Genomic DNA, 25,448 nt, shown 5'->3' on the forward strand with positions numbered 1-25,448 from the left:
TTCCCCCAGAAGATGTCAGTGTATAGCCATTCTTTCATTTAACATGCATGTCATTTCCCAATTATTGTCTAAGTGTGCCTTAATGTAGTAAATTGTCAGTAAACCAAAAGTGTGTGACTGATTTTTTGCTTTCCAAATACTGATTGTTGAACGAGTTAGTGAGTGCGGGCTGTGATGGAACAATATCATTGGTCAGTGTTGGGAAGGTTATATAACTGATTACATTTTATCACTTTTTGATTTCTTTTCTAAATATCTAATGTTTTCAACTGTTAATCTTTTTGAAACATGTAAACCAGGCAGGATTAACATTACAGTGACTCACTCAACACTGATTATTGTCAGAATTTCAAAATCATCGCTTGAATTAGGGTTATAATAATTTATAATAATTTTAAACCATAACAAGGTAGTTTAATAGCGATAGTGCTTTTGAAATCAATGCAATTTATGAAAGATATAAAATAAATCTGTATGTGGGTGTGTGAAAATAAATAATCAGATGTAACCCTTTGTAATCATTAATATTTTCATAAGTAACCTAACTGTAATTTAATTACATTTTTTGTAAGTAACTGGTGACAATTAGATTTATTTTGTACGTAATTTAGTTACATGTATGTCACTCTCCAACAGTGGTTGGACCTATGATAGTGCGAATACGCCCCTTCATTGAACGAGTCTCTTCAGTGTTGAGTCTGAACTCTGAATGAGATTCGGGGCGGAACTTCGCTGAATGAAGAGTTCAAAACAAACTGAATGAACTGACGTGTTTCTGAACGAACTACAAGAAAGATTGGCCGTGTTCTAAATTTCATTCTTGCTTACTGCCCAGTACACAGTGTATACAATCTACTGTTTTTTAAAGAATAGTGTGTGAAACAGTATATAATAAGCAATAAATGTTTCAAAGTAGTGTGCTAACGTGTTATCACATGACAAAACATTAATTCAGCACAGCTGCTGAGGTTGTTATCTCAAAAATAAATGTATTAACCATTCTTTTTACAAAGGCTTGTTAATTAAGGATTCATGCTAGTAAACAATGTTATATTACTATTAATTTCATAATGAATTAACTTTACATACCGAGCAGAACTAATAACAATTGTGTAACTAGTAGTTTGGTGGTAGATATTTATATTTCAGAACTGTATACATTATAAAACAGTATGCAATAACATAGTATGTTTAAATTATTAGACCTTAAAATATTATTAAATGAAAGCAACTTTATTGGGACAAAAACCTCCCTATACTGCTAACTACTCAATAACACTGTATTATTAATGAGACGCATCCAGGCATTGGTGGGCGGAGTTAGTGTAAATAGTCTCTGCCAGCAAACTATTTATATATTATATTACTTCAGTGTTTTTGTTATTCTATATCTTTAAAATAATCTGTACTGTATAAAGCACTATAGACGTAAAGTTATTTGACTTGATCGGAAACGTGCTGTAGAGATTAAAGTACAATTTATATAATCTACATTAACATGTATGTATAAAAATGTTTTATAATTACCATTCCCCGCCTCCAGTTAGGAGTTTAGGAGTAGGATGAACACAGATTCTGTACTGATTTCAGTGTACTTTTAACAGATTCTGGTAATAGTAAATCATCCGGGTATTTAATGCATACAGAACATTTGCATACTATGCACTGCATACATACTGGATAGTGGATACTGCATAAATAGTAAGAGCAGTATCATAATAGTATGGCATTTCGAACACAGCAATTGTCCCAAATTGAGTGTTTCTAGAGAATCGATTCAGTGGAATGAATCAAATCCCACACCATAATTGGTTGCAGTTTGTCAGAACGCTACAGTCAGCACCAACTGCGCCTGCGTTAGTCTTTCCTCAGCCGAGCACGTGCCTTGCCTGTCCAAATCATAGACTGTATAAAAACCAGTCCCAAACGCTCGCGTTTCGAGCTTTCCCGCAAAATCCTTGAACAGTCCCGAATGACCGTTGACTGAGGCGCGACAAACGTCCTTGAGAAGAAGACATGGACTGTTTGAATAAACCTTGCTGTAGTATACAAACGAACATGGAACAACATGATTATTAATCAGTGTTAATATTAGTTAATAAAACTACGATCGTTCAGTGTTTGTTCATGTTTTTGTTGCTGTTAGGTGGCGTAGCGGTGTCTGATTGGGGGAGACGTGGGCTGATATGTAATCGTTTCATAAAATATACGGATTCGCTGTCCACACGAAAACACAAAGGTTGCGTTTTCAAACTTATCCACTCTGGGACCGGTTTAAACAATATATTGGTTTCACTCTCCCAAAACTTCGGGTCCGTGTGGACGGTGTGGACGAAACACCTATACGATACAAAATGTATGCTTATACGGTGGTAGTAACAATGAAGAAAATAAAAAAATTTTAGATTAAAGGACATTAAATTCCCAGCAATGACTTTTCTAGGTCAAAGCGATTTCCGTGGACAGCAAATTAATCTGTGGTAGACAGAGTTTACACCAAATGGTGACATTTCCACGTATTTCTTTAAAAATTAAATTGTCATAACAGGTTTATTAGGAAAAAATATAAACGTTAAAAAAAATGAAATTTAGGAGAATCTGTGAATTGTGAACAAATTATTACCATTGTGTACATAATCCTGTAATCCATAAAAATGTACTGTAGTTTGATTACGAGTATTTTAAAAAGTAGTTTAATTACAAGTACTTGAGTTTTGGAGTCTGATTATGTGATCCAGATTACATGTAATCCGTTACTTCCCAGCTCTGTGGTTTGTTTGATCGGTTTTTATCGAAACAGTTTTGGTTGGCTAAACTGTAAAACACACCCCTCCCGAGTAGACTGACTGAGCTCAGACTGGAGATTGATCAGCATCCGCTCCGCTTTTTCACGGTGTGCTAGCTGCCTATTCGACTCCACCCTTATGGATTTTACTGTGCTGTATTTTTTTTAAACGACACATTTGAATACTCGATGCTTGTTAAACTAGGAAGCTGTATTTTTTATTCGTCGGCTGAGGTAAATACAGAGGATCACACACATGTAGCCGTTGTGAAGCTAGCTGAGGAAGTGGACAGTTAAGTTACTTTTCTTCTGCATGGTGGAAGGAGACGCGAAATGCCACAAAAATCCACATCTCGGCCTCTTCCAGAGCGTCTAATATCTTCGTCATCATTCACAGGATTACTTGGAGCTCTCTGCAACTGTATAGTTAAATTGAATTGATGGTAAAATCCATCATCCACAGCTAGCCCATTAGCCAACTCCCCAAGTGTTTTGTTTTTACAGAGTATTAACAGTTTATGTCGTGTCAGTCTTCTTCCCCCCCACAGATAGTTATTTAGATTACGTTTAGAAAATGTCCTTTTTCAATTTTCGGAAGATATTTAAGCTGGGCACGGAGAAGAAGAAGAAACAATATGAGCACGTTCACAGAGACATCAACCCAGAGGAGGTTTGGGAGATCGTGGGAGAACTTGGGGATGGAGCCTTTGGGAAAGTCTACAAGGTAAATATAAACCAGAAGGTGATCGTGTCACCTGAGTGTATTTGTGTTACTCCCTAGCTCTACTGATTAATCTTAAAGGTACACTTCAAGATGTAAACTTTTTAATCATTTATTTACCTTTATGTCTTTTGAAGCCTTTATGACTTTATTTTTATCTGTGGAACGCATATGGAGATGTTGGGAAGGACTGACATCACCAGTCTCGGTTCAATTGCATATCTTATTCCATACAATGAAAGTGAATGGTGACTGGAAGTCATTCTGACTAACATCTAATGTAGTGAAGGTGAAAACTGATTCTAGGTCTGTTCTTATGTTCCATTACCATGTGATGTTATCCTTACCATTCTTGATTTCTTTATTTTTATTGGCCTGTTTCTTGCACGTTGTGGTGCATATCATCAGACTGATGAAATGAGACCTGAAATGTCATTTGAGTTCATAGATACAGTTATTCACATTTAATGGGATTGTTCACCCAAAAATGAAAATATACAAAGAAAGATATTTAGAAGAATTTTGGTAACTAGTGGAAAAAATACTGTGGAAGCCAGTGGGGACCACACATTGGGCCTCATTTATCAAACATGAGAAGATAAATTTTTGTGTAAATCATTTGTACAGCAGTTCTGACGTAAACTTTTGAGTTCATGAAAATGTTATTATACGTATACGTATTTTTGAAATGTTATTTGGTTCAAAATAAATGTACACCTGTTCCCTACCACGTGTAAATGATGCAGAAAACATTCTGTGTTGATTTTGGCAAACTGTTGACACTGAATTTTGATGCATTGCCATTATAATATTTTGCAAGTTTGTTTGCTTTGTTTTGCTCTGTTTTTATTTATTTATTTATTTTTTGGTAGCTGAGAGTGGATAAACTGTTTAGCTTTGAGTAAAACGTAGTGCTTGTCACTTTTTACCCAGCCATCCTATCAGTGGAGGATGGGCGGGAAAAATACTACACCGACCAATCATCCTACTTGTACAACAATGGAGAAGTTAATATTGCTGGTTACTGCATTTTTATATTCAGTAATATTCTTCAAAATTAGATACTAGAAATAAGTTACTGCCGTAGATATTTCAAATCATATTAGCAACCAAAGCCTCCCAGCTGGAAAAATGCTTTGCCATCAAAGTGTGTGCACGAAAGCCATATTTACTAATGAATGGAATTCATTAACATACACATGTTTAACTATAAAATATGATGTGTAAAGAGTGTTTGTAAATTCGGAAGAGAGTTTTCAGGGAGGGGCGTTCCACAGTACGTGCAAATGACTCCGAATTTACTCCTATAATTACGAATGTTTTGTGAATGAGGCCCATTGTTTGGTTATCAGCATTATTAAAAATATCTTCTTTTGTGTTTAACAGAAGCAAGAAACTGGTTTGGAACAACTTGAGAGTATAAATGATGGCAGTAGAGAAGTGAAGGATATGATAACTTGGTTCAAAACATTAATGTTAAACCTAACGCTATTCAACAATAGAATCAAACTTAATACTTTTTTTTTTATCTCTTTACGTTCTCAGGAACCTAGTTCATGTATATTTTATATTTCTGGTGTTGTGGGACCAGTTCATACCATTCCTGTCATTCCCTGCTTCAGGCTTTAATCTGGTTGAGAATGTTTCCATACTGCTCCCATTTATGGAATGCATTGTGTTTCTGACACTACAAGTTGGGTGTGTCATTCTAAATATATTATACAAATGCATCTTGAAGTATCGTTTAGTGACTGGCTCGATATGCTGTCAGAATAGTCTTTGTTGTTTAAAGACTAAGCTAATTTGAAGCTTTTTATACAAAACATTTTGCAAAGTATAATCAGTGTCTTCAGTTTATGGAAATCTTATTCCAAATTAGTAAGGAAATATGAGTCATCTTATTCTGAAATAAGTGAGGCTAAATTGTCCAAAGAGTAAGTAACACAAGCTGCGTTTACATGGACACTACTTATCCGATCGTAATAGGACTAGAAGCACAATCAGAATAAAAAAGTCACATGTAAACACGTCAATCGGATTGAATTGGCCAGATCCGACTAAAATTTTGATTGGATTGAAAGGGGTTGTTTATTCCTTTTGTAATCTGAGCGAGAGGACATGTTAACACTTGATCGGATTGAAAACCAAAACGGGAAAATTTTGCGCATGCGCAGCGAAGTAGACATAGCGTAATGAAGTATGACACGCGAAACAAGCTGTTCTTCCTGGTGACTAAAGTGTCATAAATAAGTGTCCTGTCATTATAAAATCCCCTTTCACTCAGCGTTTGTGAAGTGGAACAGGAACATGTTCCACCAGTTCTTGTTTAAGATTCTCATCAACAGACGACTAGTTTTGGGTGCGGGAAGGGACACTTTTACACCTTTTTTTTTTTTTTTTAGTAACGTCAAGCAGCACAACAGTTCATGTGCTGGTTGTCGCCTAATTAGGACCCGAAGTAGATAAATATCACGTCTGCTTTTTAAAACAGCATGCGACAAGCAGTGGGAAACTCTACATTCATATAGTGTGTGCATGTCAAAAGAGTAAATCCAATCAGAAACTTGTGACATGTAAATGCGCTTATCAACCCGATCACTTTATTCGGCGTTCATGTAAACACTACGTTCGGATTCGTCAATCAGAATGAATTAAATCCGATGGAAGCAAAAAGTGTCCATGTAAATGCACCTACAGTCTGTGAATGAATGTGTGTTGATCTAGAGAGTGAATCAGCAATGTCTTCCTGCCTCAGTTTAGCAGCCCTGCAGTGATGTTAGCGATACTTCTGTTGCTTGTGTGGTTTATCAGCGGCTCGCTACAGTTTCCTTATTAAAAAAAAAAAGTTTTTTTTCTTCCTCTCCTCCTCTCTCTTGCCTATATCGAGATAAAGTATGCTTTGTTTTGTGCCTCCTCTTTAAAACTTTTCAAAACTATTCAAAACATAAAATTATTGCACATTCAAGGTCAGTGAAAGATTCATCAGTGAATGTTATAAAAAAAAAAGTAAAAACAATTGTTTGTTTTCGTAATCATAAATCCAAATTCACTAACACTCCCTTGAAACCACTTGGCCCAGTGACATCACTTAGCCCAGTGACATCACTTAGCCCATGCTGGCTGTTATATATCAACCAATTGTCAAATGGCTATAATGACTCACATTTAACATGGCTCAATGCTGATATCCAACGCCCACCATTCAGTCATTTCCAAAGATCGATAAAATCAAGCCCCGTCCTACATGTTTTCCATGACCCAAGTTTAGTATGTGGATCTCTGAGATTTGATTTGTTGCAAACTAAAAGCATGAAATGACAATTTGCCTTATCTATTTTTGTCAGAGCAAGTTATAGATCTTACTGTGAATACTTTGTTCAGGAATCTTTCTATCTTTCTTTTTTGACCTCATAATGTTTAGATCAGATGTCATTACTGTATCTTTCAGTGAAGTCGCTGCAGACGCCCTAGAGTATTCAAACTGGAAGCGTTTGTACAGCGTCATAGCAGCGGCACCAAAGCTACATATTTCTTTACAAAGACAACTATAAATGTGTTTTTAGAGGTTGATCAGTTATAAATTGAATGTTCTGAAGTCTTGAAAGTTTGTTAACATGGGGATTTATTGCGTCTATAGCTCCGTTTCTGTAGCTGTGGAACTGAAAATAAACAAAAGGCATAAGTTTGTCACGTCTCTCGTAAGTGAACACGTGCAATATTTACTGAATACAGTATTTACAGAAGCTGTCAATAATGAGTGAATAATTATTTTCTTATGTATATACTCCATTGTAACTTAAGATCCTGTGCAAGATTAATTGTTTGTGAGTTTGATAAAATGTTTTAAGTTATAATTTTCGTATGGCAATTAAAAATTAAAAACAAGTTAAAATGGGTAAATCTTCTATACATATTTTTTGATTCTTCATTTTCTTAACTGACATCAATGACATCATGCTTATTCTGTGCATTTTAGCATGTTTTGTCTGAAATCATGTTTATTTTATTCATCAAAAGTGTGCTGTCATTTTAATTGGGCTGTGCAATTAATCGAAAAACGATTCATTAAAAACAATTTTGATTTTGGCCTCCTGCAATTTTGAAAATACAGTAATTGAGTGATTGTTCATGTATATCTTCGTCGGTCATGTAATAAATGAACGTAAAGAGTTGAGAACGAAAATACGCTTTTAAAGTGATACCGGGCTTTTTTCCTTAATATTAATCAAACAAAAGACAAATGCAAAATCACACTCTGCTCTTGAGTGAAGGACTTTTGTAGCTTTAATAAGAAACAAAAAAAGTTTAATTCATGGAATGAAGGCTGTTTTATTTTACATTGTCATTAATTTCTGTAGTAGGCTGTAAGCTTAAGACTTGCATAAAAAAATTAAAGCACAGCTTGTTCATTTGTATCTTTTTATACTATAGTATTTGTATAGCTTTTTTTCTTTTTTTTAAAAATAATTTTCACTAATTTTGAGTACTCTAACCGGCGTTACAATTGCGCACATCACATTATGTAAGACAAGATGTGTCGCTACTCGCTACTTTGTTGTATTGGGATGTATTGTGAATTTAAGCTTTGCCTGACTGGTTTATGACCTGAAATGTTTGTGTTTGTTTTGTCTTTTATCTTTCCTAAAACAATTAGATGAGTTTGCCATTGAATTGTCAGTGTGCATTCGTATCTCTTCTATTACAATACAGTTATGACAGTTATTCACTCTTCTGATGAAGTATGACAAGTGTCACCCGCCCAGACTCGCTAGTTCTGTTGTACGATAATGGAAGTCAAAATGAACCCTTCTTTGTGGTCGTTTCAGATATGCAGATGCTGTTGATTTCCTGTTGGTCTAAGAGTAGAAACAGGTGTGAAAACGTGCAGAGAGAAGACTTTACACAAGTAAAGACGTTACAAAATACTCTGACCCACTTGCACACTTCTCTGTACACTTTGCCCCATTCCTTTCTCTGTCTGCTCCTCTGTGTTTTCGGGTAGCTGTAAACACAAAGAGCTTTATCCCAGAATAGAAAGTGTTTCTTGGCATAGATGGATAAGTTTGAATGGAATAAAATGTTACACCCGCCATTAGTCACTTCCTCTTTGAATAGAATATTCTGGAACAGTTAGCTAATGCAAACACTTAACACGACTGGAGGAGTTTAATTGGTTTTGTATTGTAGCTCATAGGGATGACCTCAAAGCTTCATGCAGATATGTATTTCCTCAAACAGCCTCTGGCACGCCTCTAGATGAGGTAACCCTGTCTTGTTTCCTTTTTCTTCTTCTGCTTTTTTGTAGAATAGATGGTGTTGCTGATGTGTGTCAGTTGCAGGTTACACGGAACGGCTAATCTTTTACAAGATGTTTCCGGTTTTATGTTATCATAGATGTACATATCTCATGTTCTTTATTCCATGAATTTCATAACATGGTTACAAATTGAATGTTTGTTGGCTTATTGTTCAAACACAGTATGTTACGAATTAATTTGTTAGAAAGGCCGGTGTGCTTTGATGGTTCTAGGTTTCATTCTGAATGGTGTCTCCCTCCTGTTTGTGGAAAGCTGTGAATAAGAGCTTTTGTAATGAAGTAGGTCAAAGGCAATAAACTAATCTCAGGGTACATTTCAGGAATTTGTTTTCTCTCTCAGTAATTTTAGCTCTAAATTACACCAAAGTACACCAAAGTTCCTTCTTTTTATTGATAGTTTTATTTGATATTCCTTATACCACAAAGTGTTACTCAGATTTCCAATCACACCATTATGATAGGAACATACATATCAGACAGTTCAGAGGTCAAGTTAACAGTTTATTTTATTTCTGCACTTCATATCAGATGATAGGAAGGAAGAGGTTATTTGACTTCGGGTTGGGCGATGTCTTCAAATTTGGCAGGAGAGATGACTGAGGACGATGGGGAATGATTTGCAGATGGAAGATGACATTGCATATCAGCTCAACTCTAATCTGACCGACATGTAAAGAGTCTAATATAACAGATTGTTTTGTTTAATCTCATGATTAAGCAGGTAAATGTTGCTACAATAATAGACTGGCTTTCACCTTTACAAACTTTTTGAAATAGATGTTGAGGTGATCCTTAGGCCTGTCATTATAACAACTTTGGTGTGCGATATATTGCCCTTGAAATAATTGCGATAAGAAATATTATTGTCATTTTAAAGACCATTTTATGCCACTGAATATATAATCATAACGTAACAGCATAATAATGCAGGAGGCCTACACACTTCCAAATGACAAAAAACTTTTAATTTTTAAGAATATTTAGATCATGGAAATTAAGTATTAAAATACTAGATACCTTAAAAAAACTGAATAAATAGTAAATAAACATTTTCTAACAAAAAGTGCAAAGTAACATAAAGAAAAATGCACAACAAACTTTTCCATCTACAGATATTTCCCTGAAGTTATTTTCTCTTTAAATTAAGGGTTCACACTATTGCTGAAAAACAAAATCACTACCTAGCAGTCGGATGTCTGCATTAGGGTTGGGCTGATGGACATTACATGTGTCATCGATAAAGAAATAGTTTAAACAATGTCTTGTTAGTGTACGTACCTGTTTGTGGAAGTATCCTGACGAGACGTCCCCTCGTAGTCTTCACTGGAACATCATTTCTCGGGGAATGGATGGTTATACGTGGGTCTGCCATCACCGAAGTGGAAAGAGTAAACTTATGGAAATTTCTGTGTTTTCTTTAAGTTTAAGGCCTTTAGTTTTAACCTTCTTCTCCCTTCGGGGGTGGCGTTCAAATCATAGGGTGCCCCCATCGTCATTCAGCTCTGGTGCGTGGATTATGGTCAAAACAAATGTCTTGCAGGTATTTTTCTGTGGTCCATATAAACTAGCTAAAATAAACTATCCTGTTATCAACTTACCAGCACTCATCCACTAGAATGTTATTACTTTATACTTTGCATAAATACATTGGGTGTACTAGCTGTCAATCTGAGTGGGCCAGTGCCATCGCCACTGCATCATTAATGTGACTTGCAATGACACTAACCGTTATTACAGCTGCACTAGCCGTCATTAAAATGCTGCAAGAGCTGCTCTTTGAATACAAGGCCTGCACAGCATCAGAGAACACATTGTGTGCCTTTGCTACCTGTTGAACGTTTCCCACTGGTTGCTTTTATCACAGGCTCAGAACAAACAGACCGGGATCCTGGCTGCAGCTAAAGTGATCGACACCAAAACAGAAGAGGAGCTGGAGGACTACATGGTGGAGATCGACATCCTCGCCTCCTGTGACCATCAGTACATAGTCAAACTGCTGGATGCTTTCTATTATGAGAGCAAACTATGGGTGAGTGACTCGTCTCAGGAGGCGTTTGGTTATTTCAGCTGTACTGCAGCCATACACACACACACACACACACACACACACACACACACACACACACACACACCTGTCTGGTCAGCTATCCTTGTTGGGACTCTCCATGGGCGTAATGGTTTTTATACTGTACAGAACGTATTTTCTATCGCCCTACACCAGCACTACCCCTAAACCTAACCCTCACAGGAAACTTTCTGCATTTTTAGATTTTCAAGAAACTTCATTCTGTGTAATTTATTAGCTTGTTTACTCGTGGGGACCTCAATTTAGGTCCCCACCGTGACACGAGTCCCCATGAGTCTGTGTGTATTCAGGTTTAAGTCCCCACCAGAATAGAAAAACAAGTACACACACACACACACACACACACACACACACACACACACACACACACACACAGACCTCTGTAGGAGGAGTAAGAGTGAGAGCACACTTCACTCTCTCCTTACTTATCAAAGAGTAGCACTATGCTGGTGGTTAAAAAAGTGTTTGTACACAAATCATGTCTTATTCTTACAGCCTATTAAAGAATCATAATGTTAATTTTGTACTTTGTAACAAGTTTGTATCCCCATGTAAATGTCATTGTTTTGAATTTTGTATTTTTACTTTTTTATATATATATATTATTATGGATTTTTTTTTAATCATGCTAGGGCTGTGCAATTAATCACATTTGTTAGTCATCTCATCAGTAAAGGCGGGCACATGATTAGTAGTAAATTATCACCTGCTTTCAGACTGAACAGCTTTCAGTACACAGAGCCATAGTTCACTGACATGATAGACGATATCGCGTTCGAAATCAAATTTGATTCACCTGCCATTATCAGGGTGATTTTGCCTAATTGTCAGAGAACTATTGCTCTGTGTATTGAAAGCTGTTCAGTCTGGAAGCATGTGATGGAGATTTACTACTAATCACGGGACCGGCTTTACTGATGAGATGCGCATGACAATCGAATACGATTAATTGCACAGACCAGGCTAACAATTTTTCTCAATAAAATCTTATGTAATAATCCCATGTCCTTCCCCATATTATTTTTTTCCCTCAGTAATGTTCAAAAGCACATAACAGGATTCTTTAACAATTAATAAACCTGCTAATTTCATGTTTAATAATTTAATCCTGAATAACAACAGTAAGGCTTCACAGCTCCATATTAGTCTACAATAATACCTCTCTATTTATCTCTGTCTAAAGAGTGTCAGGGGATCCTATTTTTCTACCATAGAGCTCCCAGGATAATAATGGCAGAATGGTTTCATATGATCCTCCCCTCTGCGGTTGCGTGTATGGAAGGATAATGGGCTATTTCAAATGACCAGAGAAAGTGCTCATGAATTAATTAGATGCAAGTCCAGTCTGCTTAGCCTGGCTGTTAATCAAGAGATATGAATGCATAGCTCATAGCAGCACAAGCATGCTTCTTAATGCGCATAGAGGTCAATCCTGCACTTATAAAATATTCATAGAAAGCAGCCTAAAATCTGCACAGCAGTCAATTGTTTGTCATAAGTCTCCAGCCTTCTGTCAGTGTTTATAGTTAACACAGACACAGTATGAGATAACATTATATGGAAAAGCTGACGCTCTCCAGCCTAGCAAAGAGGTTTGTCTAATAAACTGTAAGTTCCCTGGGTTTGTGACAAGATTGTAAATGTGGCTGTTTAAAGGTCCCCTGAAGTGCCTTGAAACACACAGCATTATTTTATGTGGTGACGTAATTTCAGCTGAAACAGGAAGATAGCGCCAGTGGCGGATCTAGAGATTTTTTTCCTGGGGTGGCAAAGAGGTGGCATGAGGTTTCAGGAGGGGGGCCATGGACATTATTCATAATTTAAAATGCTACGGTTTTCATTGAAGGTGTTTTGTATGGAGCCAAAAGAGTATCAATAAAGATAAGTGCACACACTACATTCACATATGCACACATAGGATTCATACATGCACACACATAATTCATAAATACACACACAGTATACACAAATGCGCACAAAATTCACAAATGCACACATAAAATGTAAAAAGCACAGAAGATTCACAAATGCATACAAAATTCAGAAATGCACACAAAATCCAGAAATACACACACAATTCAGAAATGCAAACAACATTTACAAATGCACTCAAGATTCACAAATGCACAGGACAAGATTCAGAAATGTATTTCTGATGCACACACACATATATCTTGATTTACAAACTGCTTGTGGTCTGTGAACTTCACTGCATTAAACAGGGAATGATCTGCAACCAATCAGATATCTCCCTTGTTTGAGCCAATCACAAGAATGCACCCCACGTGGGGGATTGTTTACTTATAAGCCAATCAGCGAACGACTCACTTTCCTCAGTGAACAACTCGCTTTCCTCACGCAGCGAACGACTCATTTTCCTCAGCGAACGACTCACTTACCTCACGCAGCCGGCGACTCACTTTCCTCAGCGAACGATTCACTTACCTCACGCAGCCGGCAACTCACTTTGCGCAGCCGGACACCTACTTTGCGCAGCAGGAGACTCACTTTCCGCAGCCAGAGAGTCACTTTCCTCTCGCAGCGAACGACTCACTTTCCTCATCGAACGATTCACTCTCCTCACGAGTAACGCAGCGAACAACTCAATTTCCTCACGCAGCGAGCGACTCACTTTCCTCACCCAGCAAAGTTGAACGAACGATTCCCTTTCCTCATGCAGCGATCAACTCACTTTGCGCAGCCGGAGAGTCACTTTCCTCTCGCAGCAGACCACTGACTCTCTCTTCATGTAGGGACCGAATATTATAATTAAAGTGACTTCTATATTGCATCCAAAAGAATATTTAGATATATTTAAATATTTAAAAAGGTGTGAAAAAAGATTTGTTTAACTTTCATTAAAATATTTCAATAAAATGAAATAATTGCCTATTGCAAATTTATGAATCCATGGTTAACTTTTTTTCTGCAGTCACAGTCTGGGCTATATGTATTGAGACATTTTTAAATTTATATTTTGTAAAAAAAAAAAAAAAAAAAAAAAACCTGAATTGTAATCTAAACAAGTAGGCTATAATATGCCGCACCACAGGTATATCGCGCTGTGTGAACGCGTTCATGTGATTGGCTTATAAGTGAACAATCCCCCTCGTGGGGTGCGTTCTTGTGATTGGCTAAAAGAAGGGAGATATCTGATTGGTTGCTGATCATTCCCTGTTTAAAAAAAGGCATTCAAATGCAGTGAAGTTCACAGACCACAAGCAGTTTGTAAATCAAGATATATGTGTGTGTGCATCAGAAATACATTTCTGAATCTTGTTCTGTGCATTTGTGAATCTCGAGTGCATTTGTAAATGTTGTTAGCATTTCTGAATTGTGTGTGTATTTCTGAATTTTGTGTGCATTTCTGTATTTTGTATGCATTTGTGAATCTTCTGTGCTTTTTAAATTTTGTGTGTGTATTTGTAAATTTTGTGCACATTTGTGTATCCTGTGTGTGTATTTATGAATCATGTGTGTGCATGTATGAATCCTGTGTGTGCATATGTGAATGTAGTGTGTGCATTTATCTTTATTGATACTCTTTTGGCTCCATAGTTTTGTTCTCTACACTACACACAAAGGTCTAGACTTATCTGACCTGACGATCATAGAAAGATTTGATGAGACAACAAAGTATTGCGGATGTAAATAACATAACAATGTGGTAGTTGCAAGGTTAATTGTCTGCTTATGGACTTTTTCGACTGGGTGTCAAACTTACCTCTAAACTCACTGCTAACTGCTTATCAACATCTCTTCTACGAGACACTGCGTACTGCAGACAGATGCACTGTGCAGCCTGCCCAAGCTGCCCTGCTATGGCTTGCGGTCCGGTCCAGAAATAAGGCTACCGACTTGTCGCGGGAATTCACCATACAATTGCCAGTAACCACTGAGTTTACCACTGATAGGCTGGCAGTGCATATCAGTTAAAATTCTAACGGACCCTCTGATGTCACATGGACTACTTTGATGATGTTTTTCTTACCTTTCTGGACATGGACAGTATACCGTACACACAGTTTCAATGGAGGGACACAGTTTAAGATATTTTAGATTTAGTTCGAGAGCTTTCTGTCCCTCCATTGAAACAGTGTGTACGGTATACTGTCCATGTCCAGAAAGGTAAGAAAAACATCATCAAAGTAGTCCATGTGACATCAGAGGGTCCGTTAGAATTTTAACTGCTTCCAATTCTTTTTGATCAGTGCTTTACTCCAAAAGTGTGAACACAATTTGTATTCACATCTTTACCTCATATTTCATTAAACGGAATAAAACCATAATTTCTTAATGACTGCCGATCCATCAGTCAGTATTGCATGATGATAATTCCCACATTACAATGATGGTAGACTTCTGCACTCTGTCTCATAATACGTTTATGCAAGAGTTGAGAGTACGCTATTTGCATTAGGTCACAGTAGAGTGAGTTTTGAGCATTGTACTAATCTCATACTGTCACTCTGAAATAGATTAATGGAGCAAGCTAACTTTAAGCCCTGCATGGATTGAGGCGCGTGAACAAGGATCATGAAACCAAGACGGCCTCTAATAAGCAGGAGCACTGACAGTTAAAGTTCATTTCTGATTTTATTGCCGCTTGTATTGTCATGTAGTAGTATTTTACTTGATATATTTAAAAATATATATATATATTTTTGGTATTTTATATGCTCTGTTGGTGGCTGGTGGAGTAGCATTCCTCCGGGGATAAAAATTATTCAGTAGAGGCAGGGATACATAGACCAGATAAAGGGGAACCCCCCCCCCCCCTTAGAAATCGCACCCTGTTTGCACATATATGAATGTATAGGAAGTCTTTAAGTTATGTACATGTGGAATCGACAACAGGACGAGGAATTTAGAAGTATACAGTGTTATACCCCCCCCCCCCCCAAAAAAAAACAGTGGTGTGTGATTTCTACTTAAGAGGGAAAACACCCACCCAATCAAACCAATCAGATGCTTGTAATCAAAGTAAACTCTACATTGTACACTGTGGCATCGGTGTCATTCTTAGTACATTCATTTCTGGATCTCTTTCTTTCACCCCTTCTTTAGATTCTCATTGAGTTTTGTGCTGGAGGAGCAGTGGATGCTGTGATGTTGGGTAAGTTTTATGGTCTTTGTTTAACTGAAGGAAATAGAGGGCACTGTGGTCGTCTGAGTCTGTTCTACTGTGTGATGGTGTTCCATTCCTCCAGACCTCACTGGCACACCAGCACACTGTGCTCATTTTTGCCACTGGACTGGACCATATAATTATCAAAGTCAGATTTCAAGTAGTGGTTAGCCTCTTCTCAGCATTTTTCTCTGTTGGTTGGAAGCTTTGTTTAAATGTTCCCACACACATCCGATCTTTTCAGTGACATTCCATGTCAGCAAATTCATAAGTAGACTTTGCAAGTTTTTCATGGTTTTTCAACAATGCATAAATCTCTAACAAATAGTCCAATTTCCTCTCTTTTGGTACAGTGTCATCTGTACTATTTACAAAAACTTTTCCAATCACAAATCACTGTAGTTGTTGGGAAGACCATTTCACAATTGTAAACAATGTCCAGTAAGAATAAAACATCCGTTTCTGACGAGGGTTTAGTCTACTGTGATGAAAATCTGGCCCCTTCTACATTTAGGCTAAGAGAGGTGTTGCTGTGGGAGGTGTTCTTTTGATGGAAATGCTTTTATTGACTCATTGTTTGTATTGTTATGACTCCCTCTGTTGTCTTCTGTCTGTTCTGGAAGGGCCTATCCCAGCAGCACTGCTGTAATAAAGATTTGTTTGCATTGCTTCAGTCACAAGGGAGCAGTGTGCTCTACCTAGCCAAAAACAACAGAGAATTTGACTATTAATGAGCCACAGCCCTTTGTCACTGTTACATTGTAGTTTATTTGTCTGATTTAACTTCAATACACATCACTGAAAATAAAAGAGCTGATAAAGTGTGCTTGCTTAGCGATGACTCTGTTAACAGCTATTCTCTCTCTATGTGTGTGTGTGTGTGTGTGTGTGTGTCTGTGTCTGCAGAGCTGGAGCGGGCATTGACAGAGCCTCAGATCCGGGTTGTGTGTAAACATACTCTGGAGGCGCTGGCTTACCTCCATGAGAATAAGATTATACACCGGGACCTAAAAGCTGGAAATATTCTCTTTACATCAGATGGAGAAGTCAAATTGGGTAATTGCCTCATAAAGTCTGCTTAAACTGTTTATTTTAAATGTAATTATTTATTTATTTAATAATGCAATGTGTATATATTTTCAAGTTCATGTATATATGTGTATCATTTCAGCTTATTTAGTTGTGTTTATCTTCTTCATCTTCTTTTTCAAATATCCTCTGTAATTTTTGTTTTGTTTTTTAAATCTTATCCAGAAACTTTAAAAATCTGGAAAGCTCATGGAAAAGTCCTTTGTTAAAAAGTATCAGAAATGTGTCTTTATCAGTTAATATGTACGTATATAAGAAGACTAAAATGTGTTTACTTTAGCTTTTAATTAAGTTTACTTATTGATTTAAAATCATATCGGTTTCTTGCATATTGTTGTCAGCCGTACTCCGTCTCTAATTTTGATCACTGTTTCTTCTCAGCTGACTTTGGAGTGTCTGCAAAGAATACAAAGACCCTTCAGAGAAGAGACTCTTTCATTGGAACACCATACTGGTTAGTCTTGCACTGATTCATGAGATCTGTCACTACTTATTAACAGAGCTGTGAATATGGCACATTATAAGCTTCTTTATTCTCAATTTTTCAAAATCCCCTCCCTCCCTCTCTCTCTGAAATGAAAGGATGGCACCCGAGGTGGTGATGTGTGAGACGTCAAAGGACAGACCGTATGACTACAAAGCAGACATCTGGTCCCTGGGGGTGACTCTGATCGAGCTGGCACAGATCGAGCCGCCTAACCACGAGATGAACCCAATGAGAGTCCTGCTAAAAATAGCAAAGTCTGAGCCCCCCACACTTGCAATTCCATCACGATGGTGAGAGTTATGACTCACAGCGCCGTTATCTTCCACATGTGTCAATAATGAAGCAAAATGTGATTTAAGAATATAAGCTATACTGATTGTTCATATTTCATATTTAGAAAAATTTTGAAAAATTGTAACTGATATGATAAATCACCTCTCAACTGGAAAAATCCAGGCTGGAGGTTATTGAGCTGATGAATCATGCAAGCAGTTGCCCACCCAAAGTCCTAACACATGGTCAGCCTGGAACTGCATAGCCTGTTGCTTTATAGTTTTGACTGTAATACACCAAATCAAGAGCTCTTACACATGTAGCACAGAGTTCATATTTGTTCATCCGCTGATTTAAACAGGTCTCCTGAGTTCAGTGATTTCCTGCGGAAAGCACTGGATAAAAATGTAGACAACAGGTGGAGTGCACTGCAGCTCTTACAGGTTGGGTCATCTTGTATTTTTTGATGCAGTTCAGTTTAAAGGTGAAAATTAAAACATACTAGATAGTGACCAGCCATGGTTTGCTTTCAGCATCCATTTGTTTCAAATGTGATGGATAACAAACCAGTGCGAGAGCTGATTGCTGAGGCTAAAGCCGAAGTGTTTGAGGAGTTTGAAGAGGGCAAAGAGGAAGAGGAAGAAGAAGAGCCAGAGTCCCAGCTGGTATGAACACAGCCACTTTAAGAACATAGAAACCCATTCAGACAATTTTAAATTTTCATGATAATATGGTGCCATTGTTTCCATGCAGAATCCTTTGATTATCTGCAGGCACAGTACACAGTATTTTGTTGCTGCAGTCACTTTGTCTATTTTGTATGTGTAGGTGGTGTCTGGACACAAACGTGCATTATCGGACACCAGCGTCGGCAGCTTGGAGGACGAGAGGCAGTATCAGAACACATCAACTCTCGAGTCAGTCACAGAGAAGGCTGAACCTGAAAGAAAGCCCAGTTCAGGGGATCAAGTTAGTGATAAGACCTCTGACATGATGGCGGATGCCAGCAAACCCAACCATGCTAAGGATGAGAAGGTAAAGGAGGCCAGTCCATCAGACACCAGCACTGAGGAATCACGTTCTGGTGAGAAGGCTATTTCAAAACACCAAGAATCTCCCACACCTGTGACCACAGAAGTAGAAATTTCTGGTCAGCCAAATCCTCCAGTGTCAAATGACACTGTCCTCCAAGAGATCGTAACCGTCAGTGAGGAAACTGGGGAGGAAGAAAAGAAGGAAGTGAAGGTGGAAGAGCAACCAAAGGAGAAACAAGAAGAGTGTAAAGAAACACAGCAAGAAGCCAAAATGCAAAACACCACAGATGATGAAGACAAACCTACCCTGCCTTCAGATATAGCTGAACCAGAGAACAAATCTGATGGGGTTACTGAAGAAGTGATCACAAAACCAATTGAGGTTGCAGAAAAAACTGAAGACAAAATTGAGAAAGAGGAAGAAATTAATAAAAAGGAACCAACAGAAGAGTTAGAGGAGGCGCAAACTGAAATTTCACCAGATGTTTCTACAGAAGAGGTAAAGGAGGATCTTCCTCCAGTGGCAACAGTGGACCAAGAAAAAGCTGGAGATAAGGGTGAGAGTTCAGAACCCAAAGACGATCTTGCAGCCAAGGGGGTAGATGTAGAAGAGGAAAACATTGTGAATGAATTCCCTGTTGTTGTCATCAATGGTATAAGAGAAGATGAGGTCAGCGCAATGGAGGAACCTCAAGAAGCCCATGAAGACAGACCAGAGATCCAGGAAGCATCTACCATGCCTGAGAGTGACCAGAATGCAGAGGTTGCGAAAGCTGATGTTGAAAAGGAAAAAGACTCTGATTCAGGCAGCAGTTCTGCTGCAGATACTAACAGCATTGACATTAATCTGTCAATCTCCAGCTTCCTCTCCAAAAGCAAAGAAGGATCTCTTTCAGTACAGGTACATATAACTCTGCCCAGATGTGCTTAAAATCAAGGTCCTTGGAGAAAATATCTACATTAAACTTTATTCAATCCTACAGGATATCAAGCGCCAAAAGAAAACACTGAAAAAGACTCGCAAGTTTATGGTCGACGGGGTGGAAGTCAGTGTCACAACATCCAAAATGGTCACCGACAATGACACCAAGAGTGAGGAACTGAGATTTTATAGGTAAATAAACTGTTAGTTACGGTTTCTAGTTATTTTGCAATAGGCAAATGATAGTGTATCTAATAATGCATAAACCATATTTTAGATGGTGAGAAAATGACTTAAATTTGTTGTTTTGTAGGCGTCAGGAGTTACGAGAACTGAGGTTGCTGCAAAAAGAGGAGAAAAGAGCTCAACAGCAGCTTACCGATAAACTACAGCTGCAGAAAGAGCAGCTCTTCAGGCGCTTCGAGCAGGAAATGACGGTCAGCACCCTCTTTCCTTCATTAGTTTTGTCTACATTCAACATTGTAATCCATTTTAATCGGAAAGGCATATCGGCATACTTTTTTCAAATTGGCCGATGCCGATGTCTAGATTTTAAGCTTTTATTGGCCGATTACGTTCTGATAATCTTGCATCCCTAGTTCAAAAGTTTTAACAGCCTACCCTGATGATGTCTCAGGGGGATGCAAGCAGAAAGCTCAAAGTAATTGACAGGCATTCGTGGTCTGTAACAGTAATTCAGTATTCCTCTTTCTCACTCTCTCTTTAGGGGAAGAAGCGTCAGTATGACCAAGAGGTGGAGAACCTAGAGAAACAGCAGAAACAGACCATAGAGCGTTTGGAGCAGGACCACACCAACCGGCTAAGAGATGAGGCCAAGAGGATCAAAGCAGAGCAGGACAAGGAGCTCTCCAAGTTCCAGAACATGCTGAAGAACCGCAAAAAAGAGGTAACCAAGAAAGAGAGATGCAGAGTCGGATGCACTGTATTTGCTTTGCATGTATTTGTTCACCAGGCCATGAACTGTTAATTGTTGATACTGAGGATGAGCATTTAGGGTAATTAAAAAGCCAGGTACACTAACACTTTAAAAATTTGTTTACACTAATTTATTTTTATATATATTGGGGGTTTAACGATACACGCATTTATATTGAACCATTCTGTATGCATAACAAACCAAACAATTTGTTGGATTAATCCTATTACATATGGAAACCAAAAGAGCTTTAAGTGTGTGAAATATAATGTTCTCAGCAAGGAAGTCCAAACGACATAACAGGCATCGTGCTGTCTGCCCAGTGATAACCTTGCATTGAAAGATAATGATGAAAACAACAGTTATTGGCAGTAGGCCTATTAAAAGGATTTGCAGTTAATTTCCAATTAATGTAGGGCTGTAACATTTTTATTTTTATTAGGCCTGTTATTATTATGAAGTTACTTTTAATAATAAATTAAAATTAAAATTAATTTCCCCCGCCGTATTAGCCTACCGCGTAACTGACGCGCTGTGAGGATAACAAAAGATTAGGTTAATTATTCTTCAATTAAAATGTTTAAAAAGGTCTTTTAAAACGGGTCTATATACAATGAATTATAGTCCTATAATTAAAATATTAACACCCCAGTCATCAGTTAAAATCAATTACTAAATACTTAGCCTATTTCAAGCACTATCAAAAACAAGACTTCAAGACTTTCAAAAACAACCTGTTTAACATGAAATACATTTCTTGTCTTTTTTTTCACTATGTATGGGCCACAAGAGAAATGTTAAGGAAATAAATAAAAACAGTTAGCTGTATACCGTTATCAGGATATGATGAAGTAGAGTCTTCTCTCGTTGTCTCTGAGAGAATACAAGATGAATCACTTTCGATAATGAATACGATATTGCATAGCTTGTCAGTGATCTACGACTCTGTCTATTAAGTGTTGCTCCATGACTAGATGCACATGATCATATCATTAGATATATCGCCCAGCCCTAGTCAGATGCCGAAAGCTCCATCATTACTCCTTCATTGCGTTTTTACTTTCACTTTCTGCATAGTGAATTGACTAAGATGTGTGACCTGCATAACTCTTGTAAAAAGTTTAAACATTGCTTGTGGATATCCAGTGGCTCGACTTCATGGTTTAAAAGAGAAATATTTCCAACATTGCGACGTAAGCAATTACACCCCCAACTCCCGTAACGAAAACACACCGAACCATGACACCAATGTGTCGTATCGAACCAAACCCGTGAATTTTGTCAGCCGTTACACCCCTAATATATATACATACATACATATATATACATATATATTAGTGCTGTCAAACGATTAATGGTGACCAAAATAAGTTTTTGTTTACATAATATGTGTGTACACTGTGAATATTTATTATATATAAATAAATACAAACACGTGCATGCATATATTTATGAAAAAAATTGTTTACAAATTAAATATATATATATAATATAAGAATATGAATATATAAATGTATAAACGTAAATATTTTCAAAATATATACTGCATGTGTTTGTATGTGTGCATATTTATCATTTGACAGCACTAAATATATATATTTACATTTCATTAGAGTCTATAGCAGGCAAAGGTGACAATGTATTTGTGAGCTGTCTAGCAAATGCAACTAGTTTGAAGAATGAGTACTTGACTGATGGATTACTCATGCTCATCCCTCATTAGTATGCTTTTGGCATCATTTTTTTCATTCTTGATTTCTGGGGATGCAAATGCCAAACAGACACTATCATTTCGCTAATGTACATTGGCAGCTTTGCTTCTGAATCACAATGCAGCTTCAAATGGAATTGATTTCTTCATCTCTCCTCTTAGACACATCTCAACTGTGTCTCCTGCTTTCATATTCAGACTTGTAAATGCAAAGCAGTTCTTTTCTTATCATGTTATGTTTGCTTTACGAAACTCTGGCTCTCACATTCCATTATCTTCATCCTCATAGAGGCTGCAGGGACCGCTTTAAAGGTTAATTGGGTGCTAAGCAATGGCTCAGTAGCAAAATAAAGGCTCTTTCCATTCCATTTCATCTTCCTCCTGCTGGTGTTTTCAAATGGAGGGATTTCAGTGCATGCATGGCTTCATAACGGGGAGTCTAGTGTGGATCTGTGACTGGTCTTGTTTGCTTTTAGGTGGTGCATGGTGCATTTGCTGTCAAAATCATTAACATTATAATAAAACAGATGTTAGTCGTCTCCCTGTGCATTATCAGGAAGCATGATACATGCTCAGAGCATTTGGCAAACTGAAAATTAGCACTATTAGAGTCTCTTATTTTCTTTCTTTTTGGTTTTGGTTTTTCTTTGGTACTTGTAATAGACAGCTTGCTCTTCTCTAATGCTGTCATATGCATGAACAGAGTGCCTTAATGGGTTTAGATAAGACAATGTCTCGTTTACTCTCCCTCTTTCTCCCTTTCATGACACTGTTCAAATATTTCTAGATTTTTCTTATTTCTACCTATCAAGTGATGACATTTTTATTTTTACTGAAAGCAAGTTCAGTTTAAAATGTACTGTTTTTGATATTATGCTTTTGTAAATGTCACTAATTATGTTGCCTGTGTGAGTGTGATGTAATGAGTGGAGATCAGTGCTGTGGTGAAGGGCCTCTTCTCTTGATAGGAACACACTGTATTTATAGACTTTAAGTTTCCTTTCATTTAAAAAATACTGTTAAAATTGACCTTCATTTCAAGATGCACACCTCAGTTGCAGAGCGGCAGATAAAGTAATATATACAGTACCATTTAAAAGTTTGGGGGTTAGTATGATTCAAATTATGCTCACGCAAGGATGCATTAAATCAAAAGTGACAGTGAAGACAGATGGTTATTCCAAATAAATGATGTTTTTCAACTTTGCTCATCAAATATTCCTGAAAAGTATCATTATTTTCACAAACACTTTAAGCAGCGCAGCTGTTTTAACATTGATTATGATTTTAAATGTTTCTGGAGCAACAAATCAGGGTATTAGGATGGTTTTTGAAGGACCATGTGACACTAATGTAATGGGGTAATGACTGCTGAAATGAGAAATGAGTTTTCCCATTACAGAAATAAATTGTATGTAAAATATGTTAAAATATGAAATAGTTACTTAAAACTGTGGTCGTATTTTAATAAAAAATCTGATAAAATAAATGCACCCACTTTTAATTGCAAATGTGAGCATAAGAGACATCTTTTTAAAACAAAACAAAAAAATCGGTAACACTTTAGAATACGGTTCCATTAGTTAATGTTAGTTAATGTATTAATTAACATGAACAAACAATGAATAATACATTTATTACTGTATTTATTCATCTTCGTTAATGTTAGTTAATGAAAATACAGTTATTCATTGTTAGTTCATGGTAATTCACAGTGCATTAACTAATGTTAACAAGCACAACTTTTAATTTAAATAATGCATTTGTAAATGTTGAAATTAACATGAACTAAGACTTATAAATGCTGTAGAAAGATTGTTCTTGCTTAGTTCATGTTAACGAAAGTAGTTAACTAACATTAACTAATGGAACCTTATTCTAAAGTGTTACCAAAAAATCTTACTGAACCCAAGCAATTTAATGTTAGTTTATATGAAGCAATAATGTATTTACTTTTAGAATGGAAAAAATAATGCTCATGTTGTGTAATATTTATTCAAATAAATGTATTTACTAAAAAAATCCCTTTTATTAATTTGATATTTAGACATGGCAGTCAGGCAATGAAAATCATTTTAGTTGATTAATCGTGCTGGGTTGGTCTACATACTTTATTGCTTTGTCGTTAAAAGTAAGTGTTAATGTTTTCAGTTGAACAGTGACAGGCATTTTGAGAACGAAGGCAGTCTAGGGTCAGTTCAACCATTTTGTCTCCCCCAGCAAAATAACTCTCTGCATCCTGACAATTTGACATTTTGACACTTGACCTCTCAGGCTGATCTGCGGAAAACAATGACCTGCTGCTGACAAAACAGTTCAGCTTCCTTCACAAAAACGTAAATGTCAGCAATATAGAAGTGTGCATCTTTTAGAGATTACTTTGAAAGGATCTATACTATGATGGCTGTGGAGGTATAAAGGGGATTTATTTTAGCAGTTGTTATTGGGCTTTCACTGTTCTTCAGCTTCTGAACATCTCTTCCCGGCAGTGGCTGATCATGGACTATTGGAATCATCTTTATATTAACTGCTAACCCAGTCAGAAATCATCAGTGGTTTGGGGATGATTACCTCTCAAATACTAATCCTTTCGTCATGGTAGTAAATTAACCCTTCCTGGCATATTTTGCATGACAGTCTTGGACTAATGAATTACATAATCAGACCCTATGCAAGTCAAGCCTTCATTCCCAACAGTCTGCATGCTCACACTGTAGGTCAAACAAGAGGTCGGAATGTCCCCTAAACACTTGAGAAAAGAGCTCATGAAACGCTTAAAGGAAGACCTAGCAGTCGTTCAACATGAAGAGGTAATTTAGTAACCAGCTACTATTTTTACACTTTCACTTCTGTTTTCTGCTCCTCTGGTCTTCAACTATAAGACTGACTAAAATCAAAGTTATTCCATGGATTTCCTATTGAAAAATAAAATGTCATGGCCATTAATGGACACTGTGT

The 25,448-nt window shown here is 37.1% G+C and overlaps 1 protein-coding gene across 3 annotated transcripts in view; it reads left to right on the forward strand.

The window, feature by feature from the left end:
- The first annotated feature begins 2,824 nt into the window (after positions 1-2,824).
- Positions 2,825-25,448, forward strand: part of slka (STE20-like kinase a) — a 32,010-nt gene continuing 9,386 nt past the window's right edge. The window contains exons 1-13 of one of the 3 annotated variants that reach the window (XM_052571934.1): positions 2,825-3,509; positions 10,688-10,852; positions 15,977-16,025; positions 16,944-17,093; positions 17,508-17,580; positions 17,709-17,903; positions 18,248-18,329; positions 18,420-18,551; positions 18,715-19,821; positions 19,904-20,034; positions 20,156-20,279; positions 20,570-20,749; positions 25,208-25,300. In XM_052571934.1, coding sequence (XP_052427894.1) covers positions 3,360-3,509; positions 10,688-10,852; positions 15,977-16,025; positions 16,944-17,093; positions 17,508-17,580; positions 17,709-17,903; positions 18,248-18,329; positions 18,420-18,551; positions 18,715-19,821; positions 19,904-20,034; positions 20,156-20,279; positions 20,570-20,749; positions 25,208-25,300 — 2,631 coding nt within the window. In that variant the 5' untranslated portion in view covers positions 2,825-3,359. The remainder of the gene's footprint in view (positions 3,510-10,687; positions 10,853-15,976; positions 16,026-16,943; positions 17,094-17,507; positions 17,581-17,708; positions 17,904-18,247; positions 18,330-18,419; positions 18,552-18,714; positions 19,822-19,903; positions 20,035-20,155; positions 20,280-20,569; positions 20,750-25,207; positions 25,301-25,448) is intronic. The other 2 variants (XM_052571935.1, XM_052571936.1) reach the window with 2 other exon arrangements.

This window comes from Carassius gibelio, chromosome B13 (assembly GCF_023724105.1).
Source record: "Carassius gibelio isolate Cgi1373 ecotype wild population from Czech Republic chromosome B13, carGib1.2-hapl.c, whole genome shotgun sequence".
In the NCBI taxonomy this organism is placed as follows: domain Eukaryota; kingdom Metazoa; phylum Chordata; class Actinopteri; order Cypriniformes; family Cyprinidae; genus Carassius; species Carassius gibelio.